An 18,613-nucleotide genomic window follows, 5' to 3' on the forward strand; every position below is an offset into this window, starting at 1 on the left:
GGCCTCACCATGGTACTTAGTTTGTTACATATTCCCAAAGATTTCAATTATACGTCTGAACTAAAATTTATTTTACTTTGTATTAGAGAGGGCACGGATTGCATGGAGCACTGGGTGTGGTACAAAAGCAATGAATACTGTTATGCTGAAAATAAATTAAAAAAAAAGATTAAAAAAAAAAAGAATGCCCTGCTAAATTTACCTCATTCTATAAGAATCAGCATTTTTAAAATGAAATAATTAGATGTAAAATTATTTACTTTACAAATACTAGACTACTTTACAAATAACTAATTTTTCAACTACCTTTCTCTTTTCTCATATTATCTGCCTACCTATCAATGTGTCTGAAGTTTTGGGCCTTTTTTTTAAGATTTTATTTATTTATTTATTTGTCAGAAAGGGAGAGAGAGAGCGGGAGAGAGTGAGCGCATAAGCAGGGGGAGTGGCAGGCAAAGCAAGAAGCAGGCTCCTGGCTGAGCAGGGAGTCTGAAGCAGGACTTGATCCCAGGACCCTGGGTTCATGACTTAAGCCAAAGGCATCAGCTAACCAGCTGAGCCAAGCAGGTGTCCTGGTTTTGGGCATCTTCAAACAAATTTGGTGTTTTATTCCATTTGTGAAATGGTCAGTCTAAGTAGATCTGATTGTCTTTTCACCAACAGCTCTAAGGTTTGAATTTGTTGTTTGGACAGGGAAAATTATGTCTCTATGTAGCTTTTTAAAATGGGTCCCTGTCTAAAATGAAACTTGTATTAAGGCCCTTGCTTCTCCCCAAAGATATCAGCTCTAAATATCAAGCTTTCTGGGCTGAAAGTAGAAAAAAGTAGAAGTCAGGTTGTATATTTTCTGAGGTCTATGTAACAATACACGCTTGAATATGTAGTGAGACAAAGGGTAGTAAAAAACAGACAGAATATATTATAAACATATTTTTACAAATAATAAAAAAAATATTCCATAGCATACCAAGTACCCTTCATTCCCTTAAACATTGTCTGGCTCTTTCTTTATCTCTCAACATTTCTCCGGCACTGGCTATTTGGGTTACCCAACCCAGGCTCCACAGTTTTTCATCACATGAAGTTTAAGAAAGCTTAAATATGGTATTCTCTATACTCTTTGAATCCTCAGTTGGGTCCCCTACTTTAATTAGAGCAAGGTGATTATCCTTTACTCCTATAAACACTCCAGGATTATTCTTACATTCAAAAGAAACACATTTAGAAGACTTCCTATGAAGGCGGAAGAAGGCCTGGTCTGGCAATTGGTTTTCACATTTTTGTAGCTGAGGAAAAAAGAAAGCAAGCAACCAGCATGTAAGTGGGAAGTCCAAAATCAACCTTACCTCCCTGTAATAGAAACTAAAAGGGAATAATTATAACTAGTATTTCTAGCAAGGATGCTTACTAAGTAGGGGATGGGAGTGGCAGGTGTAGTAGGAAGAAATGGGTAGAGGGCTAAAGTGGGGGGGGGGTGTCTGATTTGATTCATTGATAGTTGAGAAACATAGCTTAGAGTGACTGGATTTAGATGTAGCAGCTCAGGATTTGTGCCTGACTTTTGCCATGTACTATTTCTGAGACGTGTGCACATTGCTTTACTTCTCAAACCTCAATTTTTTAGTCTAATCAGTTTTCTGTTGTGAACCAACAACTTACCAGCACATATGTGAATGATGTAAGTGATTATTATTTTAGGCCAATAAGTGTTAGGGATGGTTTGTATTGTAGTAATATTTGACTAATAAAACAACTCTATTATGGAATTACTGCAATAACTAAAGGATGACTTCTTGTAAAACATTTAGCACAGTATTTGGCATGTAACAGAGCTCTGTATGGGGTCAGCTCTTATCACTGAGTAGTTATATACATCCAACACTCTTATATACATTTAGGAATGTTTGTTAAGAAAGATGCTGGCTACCATCCAGTGTTTATGATAATACCTTATATGACTGTATTAGTTAGATTCATAATTTTGTATTTATGTCATTTGTCATCTATATTATACTCTTTATGTTTTCTTTCTGGTCTCTATCTTTGGCTTGTTTGTTCCTGAAGATGTTTATAAATTTTCACCATGACCTATATTATACTGCCATTTGCATTTTTTTGTAACAACATTGTAAAGTAAATCTTGGCATATGGAAACATTTATGACTTTTCCTTTAGCAGGGTCAGAGTGTAAAATTGTTTTTACATTTGCCTAAGAAAACTATATTTTATCAGGAACACTTCCTGGAAGAACAAAGTAGTTCCTAAAGTAAAATGGAAAGGATTTGAGATCATTGTATATAACAGTGCTTCTCAAACTTCAATGTGCTTATGAATCTCCTGGAGATTTGCTAAAATTATGATTCTGCTTTAATTGTGAGGAAACCTGAAGTTCTGCATAGCTAACACACTCCCAGGTGCACTCCTGGCAGAGAACAGACTTTCTGTAGCAAGGCTATACATGCCATTTATCTCCCTTTCCTACTCCAGAAGCAAGTTATTAGCAGTAACTGATTGTGTCTTAGGTACAATAGCAGAAGCAAAACTTCTTTGAAATATGCTAGACACCCAAATTTGCACAAGTGAGTGGAGTTAGTTATGACAGTTAAGTGCATATTTCTTTTACCTCCACAGAGTGTTCCTTGTTGTTGGCATGCAGCAAAAAGTCTTTGTCTTTTGTAGGGCTCAGGTTTACCAATAATGTCTGGCCATCAACACCATCACCTTGCAATTAAAGAAAAAAGTAAATTTAAAGAGTAATAAAAAATGGAAAAATCTAAATTATAAAGTTAAGAATTTAGCTCATTTTAATTTAAATGAATTTAACACATAGGAAAAGAGTCCAAGATATGATGTAAAATAATTGTTTCATTAACCTACATGTCTTTTAGAAGTATTTGTACCCAAGTGAAACTAAAGAATCACTGGGCAATGTGGGATTAAGTTTAATTTCCTAAAGAGTTATTGGACAATTTGGGGTAATTTTAAGCTCCTTAGTTATTACCCCATTTAGTAAAATTAGCAAAATTACCCCATTAAATTAAATTAAACTTAGTAAAATCACCCCATTATTTGGGGGTAATTTTAAACTCCTTAGCTTCCTTATTTGCTTTCTATTTGTAGAATTGTGACTCTATTGGGTATTTGTCTGGGTGTCAGTTTCCCTATCTGCATGCAAAGCCACTGATAGTAGTTTCCCAATATCCAACCACCCTCCTTGTATAATAGAATATTTCCCAGTCTGTTTTCTTATAATAAAGTGTAGCAATGTGACTAAGTTTTGACAAATATGAGGTGAATGGAAGTGTTGGTTACAACTTAAAGTTTTGTCCTTAAAGGGAAAGAGAATTCATATGTCATGTCTTCCTTTGTCCTGCTGATTGGGCATTGTCATGGTAGCAAGTAATCTTGAACCATGTGGATGTTGGCAGAGTCACAGAGAAGGAGCTTGGTCCTTGTACAACTTGTTGAACAGAGCTGTTATTCCAGCCCTGGCTAAGATAAAAATAAAGTTTTGTGTAGCTTAAGCCACTATTATTCTGCAATGGATGGGTGGAATAAATCCTGTAAGAATCTAAGATTTTGCCATGAGTGTGGGCTGGAGAGAACCTTCTGAGACTGTCTTTTTCATGGAGCATTTTTGGATTTGTTCTTACCCCCAAATTCAAGAATGAAAGCACTACAACTGCCCAGCCCTCCAAATTACCTGTTCCATGAGTGGGGGATTGGGAATCATAATAACGGAATAGCACCTTATCTGAAAGAGAATACATAAAATCCTTTTGGTGAGATACAGTTTTATCAAAAGATTTCAATTTCAACATATACCTAACAGCAGAAAATATCCTCTTTTGTTACATATCAATAAAAGCAAAACTTTTTTGATTTTAAGAAAGGCCTAAAAACTTCTAAATTCTCCTCAACTTAGTGTATTTAGGCACCTGCTGCCAATGCATTGGAGTTAGCACACAGCATGGAATTTATTCGCTATGTCTGAAGTAGTCCACTGTTTATGGTTTGGTAAATTTATTATTATTATTATTATTATTAGGGGGAGGTGCAGTTGGAGGGGCAAGAGCAGGAGGAGAAGGAGAGAGAGAATCTTAATTAGGCTTCACACCTAGTGAGAGCCTGATATGGGGCTTGATCTCAAGACCCTGAGATCAATGACCTGAGCTGAAATCAAGGTTTGAACACTTAACTGTCTGAGCGATCCAGGCACCCCTTGATAAATTTATTTTTTCTTTACTAGTCAGCATTATATCATTATAGACAAAAGAAATATTCTACCTTTCTCTTGGTCTTTTCTCAAGTCTTCTACATAGATCTCATAACCTCCATCCTCAAAAACGAAAGTAATAGATTGGTCATTGTATGTGCTCAGGGAAGCAGAATGTTCTGTAACAAGTGAAAAGTTTGTCATTAAAAATTCAAACACACTTGTTCCCATGAACAATCTTTCAGCAATCAAAAGGAAATGCTTCCTTAAAGGTTTTTGATTTTTGTTTTTCTTTTCAATTTGAGCTGCACTTTTCCCACCACCATTAGATAGATAAAAGCCTTTGGTGCAAGATTTTTATTTTATTTTATTTCTTTTCAGTGAACAGAATTCACTGTTTATGCACCACACCCAGTGCTCCATGCATATGTGCCCTCCATAATACCCACCACGAAGCTCCTCCAACCTCCCACCCCCAGCCCCTTCAAAATGCTCAGATTGTTTTTCAGAGTCCATAGTCTCTTAGGGTTCATCTCGCCCTCCAATTTCCCTCAACTCCCTTCTCCTCTCCTTCTACCATGTCCTCTGTGTTATTTCTTATGCTCCACAAATAAATGAAACCATATGATAATTGGTTTTCTCTGCTTGACTTATTTCACTCGGCATAGTCTCTTCTAGTCCTGTTCATGTTGATACAAAAGTTGGGTGCAAGCTTAATGTAGCTCAAAGGGTAAGGTGTACCACTTGAATGGGATTAGAGATGCTAGTCTCTTGGTTGAAAACCATAGGAGGTCATGTTAGTGTGTTTAGGGGGGGATTTGGTGGAAAGAAAGAAGCTGGAAAAGTGACAGACTTTGCCTAAGGACACCTCTGTTTCCTTGTTTCTTATGGTCATGGGGACTGTGGACAAGGAGACTGTATTTTGATAGACATGGTTAAATGGATACCAATCTGTAAGGTGTGGAGTTATTCAAAGACTTCCAACAATCCTGGAGAGTGTGAGTGCCATTCTGTCCTCTGGCTAAATAGCAGAGACACTTAGAACAGTATTCCCAACTTAAAAAAAAATGGCCCAGCACACATAGAAAATTAAAGTATTTCTATGGCATGCTGGTGTAAACTGGTGTAGAATTAGGGACCATTTATGTTGGTCTTGAGAAAAAAAAATATTATGTTTTCTTTATGTTATAGCATTGTGCCAAGAAAAATAAAGTACAAAACAGAAGAATGTTAAATATTGAGTCTGTACATGAACTTCTTAAATAAAATGACTTAAAACTGGGGTCATTATGTTGCCTGATTTTAAGCTTTACTACAAAGCTGTGATCACCAAGACAGCATGGTACTGGCACAAAAACAGACACATAGACCAGTGGAACAGAGTAGAGAGCCCAGATATGGACCCTCAACTCTGTGGTCAAATAATCTTCAACAAAGCAGGAAAAAATATGTAGTGGAAAAAAGTATCTTCAATAAATGGTGCTGGGAAAATTGGACAGCTATATGTACAAGAATGAAACTCAACCATTCTATTACACCATACACAAGGATAAACTGAGAATGGATAAAATACATCATCATGAGGCAGGAATCCATCAGAATCCTAGAGGAGAACATAGGCAGTAACTTCTTTGATATCAGCCACAGAAACTTCTTTCAAGATATGTCTCCAAAGGCAAAGGAAACAAAAGCGAAAATGAACTTTTGGGACTTCATCAAGGTCAAGAGCTTCTGCACAGCAAAGGAAGCAGTCAACAAAACAAAGAGGCAACCAACGGAATGGGAGAAGATATTCACAAATGACAGTACAGACAAAGGGCTGATATCCAAGATCTATAAAGAACTCCTCAAACTCAACACACACAAAACAGATAATCATGTCAAAAAAGGGCAGAAAACATGAACAGACACTTCTCCAAAGGAGACATACAAATGACCAACAGACACATGAAAAAATGTTCATCATCATGAGCCATCAGGGAGATTCAAATAAAACCACATTGAGATACCACTACACCAGTTAGAATGGCCAAAATTAACAAAACAGTAAATAACATGTGTGGGAGAATGTTGGTGGGAATTCAAGTTGGTGCAGCCATTTTGGAAAACAGTGTGGAGATTCCTTAAGAAATTAAATATAGAGATTCCCTATGACCCTGCAATTGCACTGCTAGGTATTTACCCCAAAGATACAGATGTAGTGAAAAGAAGGGCCATCTGTATCCCAATGTTCATAGCAGCAATGGCCACAGTCACCAAACTGTGGAAAGAACCAAGATGCCTTTCAACAGATGAATGGGTAAAGAAGATATGGTCCATATATACTATGGAGTATTATGCCTCCATCAAAAAGGATGAATACCCAACTTTTGTAGCAACATGGACAGGACTGGAAGAGATTATCCTGAGTGAAATAAGTCAAGCAGAATCAATGATCATATGGTTTCACTTATTTGTGGAGCATAAAGAATAACATGGAGGACATGCGGAGATGGAGAGAAGGGAGTTGGGGGAAATTGGAGGGGGAGATGAACTATGAGACACTATGGACTCTGAGAAGCAAACTGATGGTTTTGGAGGGGAGTGGGGGTGGGAAGTTGGGTGAGCCTGGTGGTGGTTATTATGGAGGGCATGTATTGCATGGAACACTGGGTGTGGTGCATAAACAATGAATTCTGGAACACTGAAAAGAAATAGAAAAAATAAAAAAAATATATAAAAAAGATACTTAATGAATGAGAAAATTCAGTATGCTTCTGGGAACTTAAAGACATTTATATCAGGATTATGCTTAAAATGGCAACGTGCAACTCCTGGCCAAATTTTCGTAATGATCTCTTCACTTCTTGATGGTCACCATCAATTTGGACTTTATTTGCATGAGTAGGTGATACTTAAATCCATTTGAAAAAACATTTAAAATTTTTAGGAGTTGAAATTATATTTTAAAAATATAATAGTTCTTAATTTTCTTTCATTGTCAATGTTGGAATTTGGGGGAGGGGAATGTGGGGATTTTTTCCCCAAAGGATAACTTATTTTCTCCAGGAATAATGATATGGGATTCCAATTCATAACAAGTATTTCAAAATAATAATGGAGGGCTAACTATAAGATGTACATTCATTGTTAGAGCAGCTACTCTGTACCTAGTTTGAATACCACTGAATAGATTTGTGGGCTGCAAATGGACAGAAGTTTCTGTTACACAGGTAGGCATTGACTTGGAGCTGCTTCCTAGAGTGGCCCTGATCCTGTGTCTTTCCTTCCTCCTCACACCCACACCACCCTCAGCACCAGTCATACCTTGGATACTTGGAAAATTAGTTGCCCTAAAACATTTCTGGGCCCTAGGTACATCACAGTCAAAGTCTTCCTTTAGCTGCTGATGACAAGCAGTGAATACCAGATGTTGCTCTTTGTACTTTCCACCTGGAGGACAGGGAGAGAGTAGGAGTGGGCTGTCAGTACCCGCTCTGCCCAAACTTCTTTACTCCTCTTTGAGGATTCCCAGTCAAAGCTGATTGCTGGGACTGATACCAGGGCTTTAGCTGCCCTATAGTTTGAAGGATCAATACCTCCTGGCACACTTATACCCCAGTAGGGCATACCCGTTGGAGCCCAGGTGGAAGAAAACGAGTTACTCATGGAATCAACACCCCAAAACCTGCTATTAACATTTTAGTTTAATTCCTTTAAATAAAAAAAAAAACTTAAAATACTGTAAACATATTTATAATTTTTATATCATCTGTTTTCACTTAATATTGTAACAATACCATTTCTCCCATGCTATAAAAAGTTTTATATGTCCTTTTGAAAATGGCTAGAAAGTAATTCAACATCCTTACTTTTTTTCAGAAGGAAAATTTGCTCAAGGGAAAAAATTATACATCCACTATGCGGTAAATAAGGGCAGAGAGAAACCCATTACTATATTGAAGAGTTACCAGGAAATGTAGTTTCCTCTTACCTGTTCTTGGTGAATGCCTTTTGGTGATTTCTTTCCTAAAATAACAGGCCGTCTTTTCTATGATAAGGCCAGAGCGCAGCTGCATAAAATACATCTGGCAAACTTCTTCAGCTTTCTGTTGGGATTCTAAACAATTGAAAAATTTTGATACCATTTCATTCCATCCATTTTTGTCCATTTACAAGCACTGAATGTAGGAGACCAAGAAAGCAACCAAAGGTCTATAGTAGTGGGATGCCTGGATGGCTCAGTTGGTTAAGTATCTGCCTTTGGCTCAGGTCATGATCCCAGGGATTGAATCCTGCATCATGTTCCCTGCTCATCGGGGAACTTGCTTCTCCCTCTGTCCTCTGCTCCTCTTGTTTGTTCATGCTCCCTCTCTGACAAATAAATAAAGTATTTAAAAAAGCACATCTATTTGTTTAAAAACATCTATAGTATCTTTTTTAAAATTTAATTTTATTTCTTCAGTGTTCCAAGATTCATTTTTTATGCACCACACCCAGTGCTCCATGCAATATGTGCCCTCCTTACTACCTACCATCAGGCTCACGCATCCCCCAACTCCCCTACCCTCCCAAACCCTCAGTTTGTTTCTCAGAGTCCACAATATCTCATGGTTCCTCTCCCTGCGCCCCCCCACCATTTCCCACAATTCACTTTTAATTTACTTCTCCTAGTCTCCTCCATGCTATTTCTAATGCTCCACAAGTAAGTGAAACCATATGATAATTGATTCTCTCTGAATGACTTAGTTTACTTAGCCTAATGTCCTCCAGACCCGTCCATGTTGATACAAAAGTTGGGTATTCATCCTTTCTGATGGCTGCATAATATTCCATTGTATATATGAACTATATCTTTATCCTCTCATCCATTGAAGGGCATATTGGTTCTTTCCACAGTTTGGCTATTGTGGACATTGCTGCTATGAACATCAGGGTATATATGGCCCTTCTTTTCACTACATCTGTATCTTTGGGGTAAAAACCCAGTAGTGCAATTGCAGGGTCATAGGGTAGCTCTATTTTTAATTTCATAAGGAATCTCCACACTGTTTTCCAAAGACGCTGCACCAACTTTCATTCTCACCATCAGTGTAAGACGGTTACCCATTCTCAACATACTCTTCGACACTTGTTGTTTCCTCTTCTGTTAATTTAGACCATTCTAACTGGTGTAAGGTAGTATCTCAATGTGGTTTTGATTTGAATCTTCCTGATGGCTAATGATGAACATTTTTCATGTGTATACTAGACATTTGTATGTCTTCTTTGGAGAAGTGTCTGTTCATGTTTTCTGACCATTTTTTTACATGATTATCTGGTTTTGGGGTGTTGAGTTTGAGGAGTTCTTCGTAGACCTTATATATGAGCCCTTTGTCTGCAGTGTCATTTGCAAATATCTTTTACCATTCCATGGGCTGCCTCTTGCTTTGTTGACTGTTTCCTTTGCTGTGCAGAAGCTTTTTATCTTGATGAAGTCCCAAAAATTCATTTTCACTTTTGTTTCCTTTGCCTTTGGAGACATGTCTTGAGAGAAGTTGCTGTGGCCAATGTCGAAGAAGTTACTGCCTATGTTCTTCTCTAAGATTTTGATGGATTCCTCTCTCAATTTGAGTTCTATCATTCATTTTGTTTACCTTTGTGTATGGTGTAAGAGAATGGTCAAGTTTTATTCTTCTATACTAAGCTGCCTAATTTTCCTAGCACCATTTATTGAAGAGGCCGTCTTCTTTCCACTGGATATTTTTTTCTGCTTTGTCAAAGATTACTTGACCATAGAGATGCGGATCCTTATCTGGACTCTTAACTCTGTTCCATTGGTCTATGTGTCTGTTTTTGTCCCAGTACTATGCCGTCTTGGTGATCACAGCTTTGTAATAAAGCTTGATATCAGACAACATGATGCCCCCAGCTTTGTTTTTTCTTTTTCAACACTTCCTTAGTGATTAAGGGTCTTTTCTGGTTCCATACAAATTTTAGGATTGTTTGTTCCTTCACTTTGAAAAATTCCCATTTTTGATCTGGAATTTTGATCAGGATGGCATAAAAGTATAGATTGCTCTGGGTAGAATAGACATTTTAACAAGGTTTGTTCTTCCCATGAGCAAGGAAGTTTTTCCATCTCTTTGTGTCTTCTTCAGTTTCTTTCATGAGTGTTCTATAGTTTCTTGAGTACAGATCATTTACCTCTTTGGTTAGGTTTATTCCAAGGCATCTTATTGTTTTTGGTGCTATAGTAAGTGAAATCAATTCTCTAATTTCCCTTTCTATAGTTTCTTTGTTAGTGTATAGGAAGGGAACTGACTTTTGAGCATTGATTTTGCATCCTGCCACATTACTGAATTGCTGTATAAATTCTAGTAATTTGGGGGTGGAATCCTTTGGGTTTTCCATATAAAGTATCATGTCATTGTGAAGAGAGAAAGTTCGACTTCTTCTTTGCCAATTTAAATACATTTTATTTCCTTTTGTTGTTTGATTGCTGTTGCTAGAACTTCTAGTACTATATTGAACAACAGTGATGAGAGTGGGCATCCTTGTCATTTTCCTGATCTCAATGGGAAGGCTCTCATCTTTTCCTCATTAAGAATAATATTCATTGTGGGTTTTTCATAGATGGATTTATGAAGTTGAGGAATATTTCCTCTATATCTATACTCTGAAGAGTTTTAATCATGAAAGGATGCTGTATTTTGTCAAATGCTTTTTCTGAATCAATTGAGGGAACCATGTGGTTCTTCTCTCTTCTCGTATTGATTTGTTCCATCACGTTGATTGACTTGCAAATGCTGAGCTACCCTTGCATCCCAGGGATGAATCCCATTTGGTTATGATTTAATTATTAATTATAATTAATAATGATTATTAATGTACATTATTAATGTACTGTTGGATCCTATTAGCTAGGATCTTGTTGAGGATCTTGACATCCATATTCATCAGGGATATTGGTCTGAAATTCTCCTTTTTGATGGGGTCTTTGCCTGGTTTGGGGATTAAGGTAATGCTGGCTTCATAGAAAGAGTCTGGAAGTTTTCTTACCGTTTCCATTTTTGAAACAGCTTCAGGAGAATAGGTATTATTTCTTCTTTGAATGTTTGGTAAAATTCCACAGGGAATCCTTCAGGTCCTGGATTTTTATTTTTTGAAAGGTTTTTGATCACTGCTTCAATATTGTTACTAGATATTGGTCTATTCAGGTTGTCAATTTCTTCCTGTTTCAGTTTTGGAAGTTTATGTGTTTCCAGAAATGTATCCATTTCTTCTAGGTTGCTTAACTTATTGGCATATAACTATTGATAGTAATTTCTGAAGATTGTTTCTATTTCCTTGATGTTAGCTGTGATCTATCTCCTTTCATCCATAATTTTATTAACTTGGGTCCTCTCTCTTTTCTTTTGGATTTGTTTGGCCAGTGGTTTATCAATCTTATTAAATCTTTCAGAGAACCAGCTTCTAGTTTTGTTGATGTGTTCTACTGTATCTCTAGTTTCTAACTCATTGATCTCTGCTCTAATATTTTGTGTGTAGGGTTGGCTTAATTTGTTGTTGATTTTCCAGTTCTTTAAAGTGTAAAGAGAGTTGGTGTATTCAGGATTTTTCAATTTTTTTGAGTGAGGCTTGGATGGCTATGTACTTCCCCCTTAGGACCTCTTTTGCCATATCTCATAGGTTTTGGACGGATGTGTCTTCATTCTCATTGGTTTCCATGAATTGTTTAAATTCTTTGATTTCCTGGTTGTTCTGAACAGTCTTGGGCAGGATGGTCTTTAGCTTCCAAGTGTTTGAATTCCTTCTAATCTTTTTCTTGTGGTTGAGATTCCAGTTTCAAAGCACTGTGGTCTAAGAATATGCAGGGAATAATCTCAATCTTTTGGTATCAGTTGAGCCCTGATTTGTGACCTAGTATGTGGTCTATTCTGGAGGAAGTTTCATGTGTGCTTGAGAAGAATGAGTATTCTGTTGTTTTAGGGTGGAATGTTCTGGTCCATCTGGTCCAGTGTGTCATTCAAAGTTCTTTTTTCTTTGCTGATTTTCTGCTTGGATGATCTGTCTATTGATGAGAGTGGTACATTAAGATCCCCTACAATAATGTATTCTTATCAATACAACTCTTTATTTTGATTAACAATTGGCTTATGTATTTGTTTGTGCCCATATTGGGGGCATAAATGTTTATAGTGGTTAGGTCTTCTTGGTGGATAGACCCTTTAAGAATAATGTAGTGTCCTTCTGTATCTCTGACTACAGTCTTTAGTTTAAAATTTAATTTATCTGATATGAGAATCGCTACCCCAGCTTTCTTTTGAGGCCCGTTGGCATGAGAGATTCTTCTCCATCCCTTCACTTTCAGTCTGGATGTATCTTTAGGTTCCAAATGGGTCTCTTGTAGACAGTATATTAGGTGGGTCCTGTCATTTTATCCAATCTGCAACCTTGTGTCATTTTATAGGAGCATTTAGGCCATTCATGTTGAGAGTGGTTATTGAAAGATACGTTTTTACTGATGTCATGTTACCTGCAAAGTCCTTGTTTCTATAGATTGTCTCTGTAAATTTCTGGTCTCTGTTACTCTTAGGTTCTTTCTTCTTTTATAGAACTCCCCTTAGTATTTCTTGTAGTGCCGGCTTGGTGGTCACATACTCTTTTAAACCCTGCCGGTCTTGGAAGCTCTTCTCTCTGTCCATTTTGAATGTCAGCCTTGCTGGACAAAATATTTTTGGCTGCAAATTCTTCTCATTTAGTGCCCTGAGTATGTTTTGCCAGCCCTTTCTGGCTTGCCAGGTTTCTGTGGACAGGTCTGATGTTATTCTGATGGACCTTCCTCTGTACATAAGGAATCTCTTCCCCCAGTTCCTGTCAGAATGTCTCGTCTAAAATTATTATTTGTCAGTTTCACTATCAAGTGCCTTGAGGTCTTTCTAGATTCATTAATCCTGGGGGGTGTTCTTTCTGCCTCTAGGACACGAACACTTCTTCCATTCCCCAGACTGGGAAAATTTGTGCAACTATATCTTCTAGTCTTCTCTCTTTCTCCACCCACTCAGGGATCCCAATAATTCAGATGTTGGAACGTTTTATGGTGTCATTTATTTCCCTAATTTTGTTTTCATGGCTTCTAAGCTGGTTGTTCCATCCCTTCTCCTGATCCTTTTTCTCTATCAGTTTGTCCTCTAGATCATTAATTCTATCTTCTGCCTTAGTTACCCTAGCTGTTAGAGTATTTAGATTAGATTGGATCTCACTGAAAGCATTTTTATGTTTTGTCAGGTCAACTCTCACTTTTGCCCTTAGAGATTCTATGTTGCCACGATCTTCTCCAGCCTAGCCATTTCCTGGATAATTATTACCCTGAAATCTATTTCTGACATATTGTTTATGTCCATATCCAATAGTTCTCTGGCAGAGGTCACAGTCTCCGAATTTTTCCTCTGCTGTGTATTCTTCCTCTTAGTCATTTTGGTGAGAGATGGTTGAGAGGAGGTATGGCTGAAAATATCAACCACAATCCAGGCAAAGTGCACTCTGGAAAGTTTCAGAGCAATTGGAAGTCACCATCAAAAAGAAAGAAAAAAGAAAAAAAGACTGTGAAAGAGAAAAAAAAAAAAGAAAGAAGAAAACCAGCCAAAATGAGTCCCAAAAGTAAGATTTATAAGGTACAAAAATAAAAATGAACAAACAAAAGGATCAACAAAATTAAAAGAAAAAAGAAAAAAAACCCAGCCAAAAAGACCTGTAAGAATAAGAAAATAGTACAAAAACAAAAACAAATACACAGAAACACTGACAAAAAATAAGATGGGAAGATGGTTTAAACCCCCGATGTGGGTGAGGAAGTTTATCTCAGTTCTTCCTGGGTGTATCTTGTTATCTTTGTTACTGAACTTAACTTTTCAGAGTGTAAGGACCTGTTTAGCCAGAGGCTTCTATCAAGGTTAAAACAATAACCTTGTTGTTTAACCCTTAAACTGTCCCTGCTCCCCTTCCCCCAGGGGACTTAAAAACAAGTTCCAGAAACCAGCCCCAGGTAACAAAGCCTAGATACAAGGGTGGGTCAGGCCAGGTGGAGACATCCAACCAGTGGGGGGTTGCATACTGTCTCCCTAGTTACCAAGGAGTATGGGCCCTGCCCTTTGGGAACCTTTTGGGCGCCAATTCTAACCAAGGTGATAGGCTAGATCAAATGTCTACAATAGGGTAAATTGTAATTCAATTGGTCACTTATGTGTGACCTAACATGACTATGGAGTTTCCTATGTATGTTACAATCTCATTGGCCACCTGTGTGTGCCAGGCCTGACCGCAAGGCCTTTGCTCTTAAAAGCTAGTCCGTGAAACAGAGAAAGTTCGCCCTTTCTTGTAAGAGGTGTGTCCCCGAACATTTGGTCTGATTCTTGATGCTTGGTGTGGAATAAAGCTTTGCTTGATCTTTGCTTTATATCAGTCTTGCTCCTTTAATCACGGACCCATTTTTGGGGGGACCTATCACAGAGATACAGGGAAATTAATACTGGTTTATATATAGGTGCAGTATTGAATAGGGAAAAAGGAGTACCTTGAAGCTTATATCTATCTATCTATCTATCTATCTATCTATCATCTATCTATCTATCTAAAAGAAAAAGATAAAGAAAACATAGGTATATGTATGAAAATAGTTCAAGTTAAAAACTTATTATGGAATATGTTGTATTAAATGTCTAGTCATAATGGTAAGTAGGTTTAAAAAAAAATTAAAAAACAAGGATCATGAGAACGAATTAAAAAAAAAAAAGTTGTATCTCAGAGTCCACAGTCTCTCATGGTTTGTCTCCCCCTCCAATTTCCCCCAACTCCCTTCTCCTTTCCATCCAAAAATAAATAAATAAAGTTATATCTATGAAATATACAGGTTTGGGGGCAGTACCAGGAGCTTAATATATTGTTTTCCCCTGATGTTGGGGTTTTACAGTTTTATGGGGACCCTGTGGTTATTGTCCTCTTGTTCTTTTGGCTTGTCTTCTGGGGGAGGGTCCTGCAGAGTTGTTTTTCAGTCTATTTTGCTTGTGTTGAGTCACCCTTCCCCCTTATTAAGGCGCTGGGCACTGTGGAAACCGGTTTTTCAGGCTTTTGTTCTTTGGAGGTTTTTGTTCTTTGGAGGCTTTTTGCCCCTTTTTGTGAGGGTCAGAGAAAAGTAAACTCCCCACACCAAGACCTTCCCCTTAGAGAGAAGCCTCAGTCTGCTCCCCTTGGGATGGTGCAAAAACACAGACTCTCCCTCTGCAAACTCCACTGAACACTGCAATCTCCCACAGGCAGTGCACACCCCTAGCCACTGTCTCAGTGGTTGCCTGAGGCCCCTGCTTGCCTCTGCACCCCTGTGACACTAAAACTGTGAGCAATACAGATCCAGGAGAGCCAGATCCTGGTCGCTGCTGTTGCCAGGACTGCTGTCTGTATCCCATGTCCATGCCAGGTGCACTCAGACCTGGCAGCGGTGCATGTTGCAGAAGGCTGTGGGCCTAGGGACTGCTGGCTGGATCCCATGCTGGGCTCTCTCAGGTGCAGACTGGGGTATGCCTAGACCCAGCGGTGGTCCAGGCCATGGAAGGCTATGGGTCCAGGGACAGATGACTGGAGCCTCCACTGGGCTCTTTCAGGCTTGGGTGGGTGCCAGCTGTGACCCGCCGGGACTGTGGGCTTAGGTCTGTGCCTATGACCACCCCATCCCACCAATTTCCTCCGTAAGACCCTTTGTTCTTTTTGAGTGCTTTTAACCAGTCTCCAAGCTAATGCTGGTCCCCAAGCACAGGGTACTTTTGTAATGGGGTATTACTTTTTAATGGGTTGCTTCTGGTGGCTCCCTCCCCTTCTGTTTATCCTCTGATATTAGTCCAAACACTCACTCCTCTGTACCTCTCCACTGATGATCTTCTGCTCCTGTAGAGATCCAGAAGTGTATAATCTTAAATCTCAGGCTGATCTCATGGGTGTCCAGAGTGTTCTGGTAGATATTTAGCTCAATTCAGGGGACTGGTTGAAACAGGGTCTCCTACTTCTTTACTATCTTGTCCCTCTTTCAGGTCTATAGTATCTTACCAGAAACCTTGGGACCAGTGTGTTTCAAAATTCAGTTTTTAAGATTCTAGAACTGTCATGTAGAGTATATACTATATATATGTAGTACTCCCAGCAGGGACTAGGGCAGTACTCTTATAGTAAAAAATTAACTAATGATTTTATAGTGAAATGTAGGAAAATTTACACAAAGTGAAATAAACACCTCATGTTTGCTCAGATCAAGATTTAACTGTCATGGGATGCCTGGGTGGCTCAGTGGTTTAAGCCTCTGCCTTCGGCTCAGGTCATGATCCCGGGGTCCTGGGATCAAGCCCCGCATCAGACTCTCTGCTCTGCAGGGAGCCTGTTTCCCTTCCTCTCTGTCTGCCTGCCTCTCTGCCTGCCTCTCTGCCTGCTTGTGATCTCTCTCTGTCAAATAAATAAATAAAATCTTAAAAAAAAAAAGATTTAACTGTCATGGAGGTTCAGATAATTTCTTATTACCAAATGAGTTATGAAAAATTTTAGGTCTCTAGAAAAATTTTGGTTGTCCAATTCTATATAAGGGAGTGTGGGTCTACATCCAATATGTATCAGTCTTCACCTGAGGAGGAAATTTTATGGTCATATGACATCTATAATATTTCTTACTTATCTAGAATTAACTTTCAATAATTTTGGAACAAACTGAGGGTTTTGGTGGGGAGGGAGGTCAGGGGTTGGGTGAGCCTGGTGGTGATATTAAGGAGCGCATGTATTGCATGGAGCACTGGGTGAGGTGCATAAACAATGAATTTTGTAATACACACATACACAAAATAAAATTAAATTAAAAATAATTTTAGAAGGATAGCTATAGTTTCTGAGTTTATTGATACTAAAAATAACTGACTAATGTTAAGGCGCTTTTCCCCCTATATTTTCATCTAGGAGTTTCATGGTTTCAGGTCTTACATTTAAATCTTTAATCCATTTCAGGTTAGTTTTTGTGAGTTCTTTTACATGTGAATATCCAGTTTTCCCAGAACCATTTACTGAAGAGACTTTAATTTCTTCTTTGAGTATTCTTGGTTCCCTCATCAAATGTTAGTGTGCTATACTGCAATTTTGTGAACTAACATAATACAAATTATATCAGTTAAGGACATCATCACCTATTTAATAATTTTTATTCACTTAGTCAAAGAAAAGTTCTCAAGTAAAAATTAAATTTGCTATTTGGAAATTCATAAAAGGCCTTTAAATTTAAATAGAAAAGAGAGTCATAACTCTTGAGTCATGGCATCTAAACTTTTAACATTATAGCAAATGAATTATCAAGCAATTTGTATAATACAGCCAAATTTCAATTATTTATAGTAATTCAAAAAATGAAAAGAGTTACTTGTGACTTTGGGACCCATTCTATGATTTTTTTTTTAAATTTTCTAAAAGATTTGCCTTCCTGATATGCTTTTCAAATTTAAGTGGAGTAAACTTTCATTAGGCACTATTTTGAATTATCTATATCTTGCCTCCAATTCAGATGGACACCTTCATTTAAGTATTTTCTACTGTTTGAACAAGGTGAGGCCACTTAATTATACTCACCTCTACCCTGGAACTTCCCAACATTGCATCACAGCTTATAAATATCATCTATAGTATCTTACCTTTATGTAATGCTTTTACAATTGCAAAGAAATTTATAAAGCTATGCCAGAGCCAGCATTGAACCTGGTCTCCTAAAAAGTAATCTAATACAATACTTTATTAACTGTATCGCATTGTCTCTCCAGACATAAAGGGCATAAGATGATATTTTAAGGATGCTCACTCCTTATATACTTTATGCTATATTCGGAATCCCATGGGAATGACTGACAGACATGTCTAATATGGAAAATGGACTTTCTGAGGAGCAGGATGTGGGTCCTGGGTAGCTAGAAGTAAGTGTCATTATATTAAGGAAGTATTATGGGTGTAGAAGAAGAAAGGGGCTAAAGATATTGATATAGGGGCTTGCATTTAATGGGACAAACACTGGGTTTCAAAGGGTGACCACATTTAAAGTATTTAAGATACTTCACATTGGGAGAATATGGAAGAAGGGTAAGGACCTATTTAGCCAGAGGCTTCCAGCCAGGTTAAACAATAACCTTGTTGTTTAACCCTTAAACTGTCCCTGTGCCCCTTCCCCCAAGGGATTTGCTCAAAAACAAGTCCTGGAAAACAGCCCCAGGTAACAAAGCCCAAATACAAGGGTGGGTCAAGCCAGGTGGAGACATTGGACCAGTGGGGGAATGCATACTGTCTCCCTAGTTACCAAGGAGTATGGGCCCCACCCTTTGGGCACCTTTTGGGTGCCCATTCTGACCAAGGTGATAGGCTAATTCAAGT

General features: G+C 38.1%; 1 protein-coding gene across 1 annotated transcript in view; it reads right to left on the minus strand.

Moving 5' to 3' along the window:
• Nucleotides 1-480: 480 nt before the first annotated feature.
• The window catches only part of IL33 (interleukin 33), a 46,144-nt gene continuing 28,011 nt past the window's right edge, over nucleotides 481-18,613 (minus strand). The window contains exons 3-8 of the mRNA XM_032849600.1: nucleotides 8,190-8,315; nucleotides 7,523-7,648; nucleotides 4,288-4,395; nucleotides 3,704-3,754; nucleotides 2,624-2,721; nucleotides 481-1,286 (exon numbers count right to left, since the gene is read on the minus strand). Of these exons, the coding sequence (XP_032705491.1) occupies nucleotides 1,086-1,286; nucleotides 2,624-2,721; nucleotides 3,704-3,754; nucleotides 4,288-4,395; nucleotides 7,523-7,648; nucleotides 8,190-8,315 (710 nt within the window). The 3' untranslated portion in view covers nucleotides 481-1,085. The remainder of the gene's footprint in view (nucleotides 1,287-2,623; nucleotides 2,722-3,703; nucleotides 3,755-4,287; nucleotides 4,396-7,522; nucleotides 7,649-8,189; nucleotides 8,316-18,613) is intronic.

This window comes from Lontra canadensis, unplaced genomic scaffold (genome assembly GCF_010015895.1).
Source record: "Lontra canadensis isolate GAN:19392208 unplaced genomic scaffold, GSC_riverotter_1.0 scaffold234, whole genome shotgun sequence".
NCBI lineage: Eukaryota > Metazoa > Chordata > Mammalia > Carnivora > Mustelidae > Lontra > Lontra canadensis.